Here is a 2,199-nt window from a genome sequence, read left to right on the forward strand (position 1 = left end):
AGAACATGGTCCAGGTCTTGACCTACAAGGTCCAGAGTCTCTCCCACCAACCATGAATGAGGATGATGAAGAGCTTATCTGGTCCTCACACCTTCATCAGCACCACAGAGAGTTACCAGAAGATCACTGTGAAGCAGCAGAACCTATCAGAAAGCAAGATCATGGAGATTATTCTAACTCATCAGAGACTGAACTCATTGAGGAGGAGGAAGAGGAGGATGAAGCTGATGTAAATAATGTTTTCTGTCAACTTGAGCAATTGCCAGATTACAAGCCAAAATGTAAATACAGGGGAAATGACAGCAAGTTGAGCCATTCAACTAAAGGTTCTCCAATCTCTGGGGGTAAAATGAAACCCTTTACTTCAAAGAAAACCCTAGATTCAATGAGGAAAGTTCAGGTTGAAATGAAGTTTAGCTGTGATGACAATGGTGAAATATGTAAAAAAAATCCAACATCGAAAAGACAAGCGAGAACCCTAGCAGGACATGAACATCTCTGTAAATTGTGTGGCCACACATTTAAAAACAGAAGAAACTTAGACACACACATGAGAATCCACACAGGAGAGAAACCTTTCAGTTGTGATCTTTGTGGATACAGATGTAGCCAGAAATCAAGTTTAAATGTACACATGAGAATCCACACAGAGGATAAACCTTTAAGTTGTGATCTTTGCGAATACCGATGTAGTGTAAAATCAAGTTTAAATAGACACATTAGAACCCACACTGGTAAGAAACCTTTCAGTTGTGATCTTTGTGGACAAAGATGTACCCAAAAATCAAGTTTAAATAGACACATGAGAACCCACACAGGTGAGAAACCTTTCAGTTGTGATCTTTGTGGATACAGATGTAGCCAGAAATCAAGTTTAAATGTACACATGAGAATCCACACAGAGGATAAACCTTTCAGGTGTGATCTTTGTGAATACAGATGTAGTGTAAAATCAAGTTTAAATAGACACATGAGAACCCACACAGGTGAGAAACCTTTCAGTTGTGATCTTTGTGGATACAGATGTAGTGTAAAATCAAGTTTAAACAAACACATGAGAATCCACACAGGGGATAAACCTTTCAGTTGTGATCTTTGTGGATACAGATGTAGTGTAAAATCAAGTTTAAACAAACACATGAGAACCCACACTGGAGAAAAACCTTTCAGTTGTGAACTTTGTGGTTATCAATGTAGTCAGAAATCACATTTAAACAAGCACATGAGAATCCACTAAAGATAAACATTCTAGTTGTGATATTTTAGGCACAGGAAATGAGGATCATATTTTAAATGGAAGACTCTAAAGAAAAATATTCTTCTGTTGTGTGTTGAAGTCTATGAAACAATAAAAAGAGTGGAAATTGATTTTGAAATGGCATTGTTGCAGGGTTTATTGTGGAGAATGTCGGTGCTATTAAGGATTTTTTTTGTTTTTGTTTTTTCAGATGCTCCTCTTCCACTTATGGTTTGATTTTAATATTTTAATTGAATACACTAGGGATTTTTGTTTGAGACTAAACTGCTGTTAGTTGTAACTCTTTAAGTAAAAAAAAAAAAAATATATATATATTATTTACTACACAGGGCTTAAAGAGCTCCGCCCGGGGATCGGATTTCCGGCTTTTGACCAAATGGTCCACCTCAACCAATCTTTATGGGTCGCCTCAACCAAACGGTAGTCTCAGGGCTTAACGAGCATAGACGTAAGAATAGACGCTTCATGAACCGCTCTTGCCTATTGTAGCTGACGAGATTTAGGGCGGCCATCTTGGAGCGGTCCACCACTCCACTCAGCGTTATGTGTTTAGCAGGCACAATGATGTATCAGCCAGGGCTTAAAGAGCTCCGGCCGGGGGCTGGATTTCCAGCTTTTGACCAAACGGTCCGCCTCAACCAAACTGTAGTCTCCGGGCTAGATCGGAACGTGTCGGCAGCGACGCATCTAAATTTGCAGTACCGTAATTCCACCACACGTAGCGGTATCTGAAAAATTCCAATGGCTTCTGAAATGGGAGACGTTGCACTTTCCAGCAAATATCGGGTTAATACGGGAACTTCACAGCTGCAGCTGCAGAGAGTGTAATTAATCCGGGGGTGGGGGGAACTCGTTTAATAGACGGTATATTGCGAAAATAACTTGCTGGATATTGAAAGTTCCGGTTGTTATGGATACATGGGTAAGTATATCATCTCACA

The 2,199-nt window shown here is 39.8% G+C and overlaps 1 protein-coding gene and 1 long non-coding RNA gene across 6 annotated transcripts in view; one reads left to right on the forward strand and one right to left on the reverse strand.

Annotated features, from left to right (window-relative positions):
- Window positions 1–832, reverse strand: part of LOC106935654 (uncharacterized) — a 4,571-nt gene extending 3,739 nt beyond the window's left edge. Inside the window, exons 1-2 of the long non-coding RNA XR_001421936.1 lie at window positions 744–832; window positions 547–659 (exon numbers count right to left, since the gene is read on the reverse strand). This is a non-coding gene — a long non-coding RNA (uncharacterized LOC106935654). The remainder of the gene's footprint in view (window positions 1–546; window positions 660–743) is intronic.
- LOC106935617 (zinc finger protein 501-like) overlaps window positions 1–1,381 on the forward strand; it is a 20,038-nt gene extending 18,657 nt beyond the window's left edge. For 3 of the 5 annotated variants that reach the window (XM_015016196.1, XM_015016171.1, XM_015016186.1), the window contains exons 5-6: window positions 520–699; window positions 784–1,381. In XM_015016196.1, the coding sequence (XP_014871682.1) occupies window positions 520–699; window positions 784–1,237 (634 nt within the window). In that variant the 3' untranslated portion in view covers window positions 1,238–1,381. Of the gene's footprint in view, window positions 1–14; window positions 719–783 lie in introns of all 5 variants that reach the window. The other 2 variants (XM_015016178.1, XM_015016204.1) reach the window with 2 other exon arrangements.
- Window positions 1,382–2,199: the final 818 nt, after the last annotated feature.

Source organism: Poecilia latipinna, unplaced genomic scaffold, assembly GCF_001443285.1.
Source record: "Poecilia latipinna isolate Pla-1442-1.1 unplaced genomic scaffold, P_latipinna-1.0 Scaffold72, whole genome shotgun sequence".
NCBI lineage: Eukaryota > Metazoa > Chordata > Actinopteri > Cyprinodontiformes > Poeciliidae > Poecilia > Poecilia latipinna.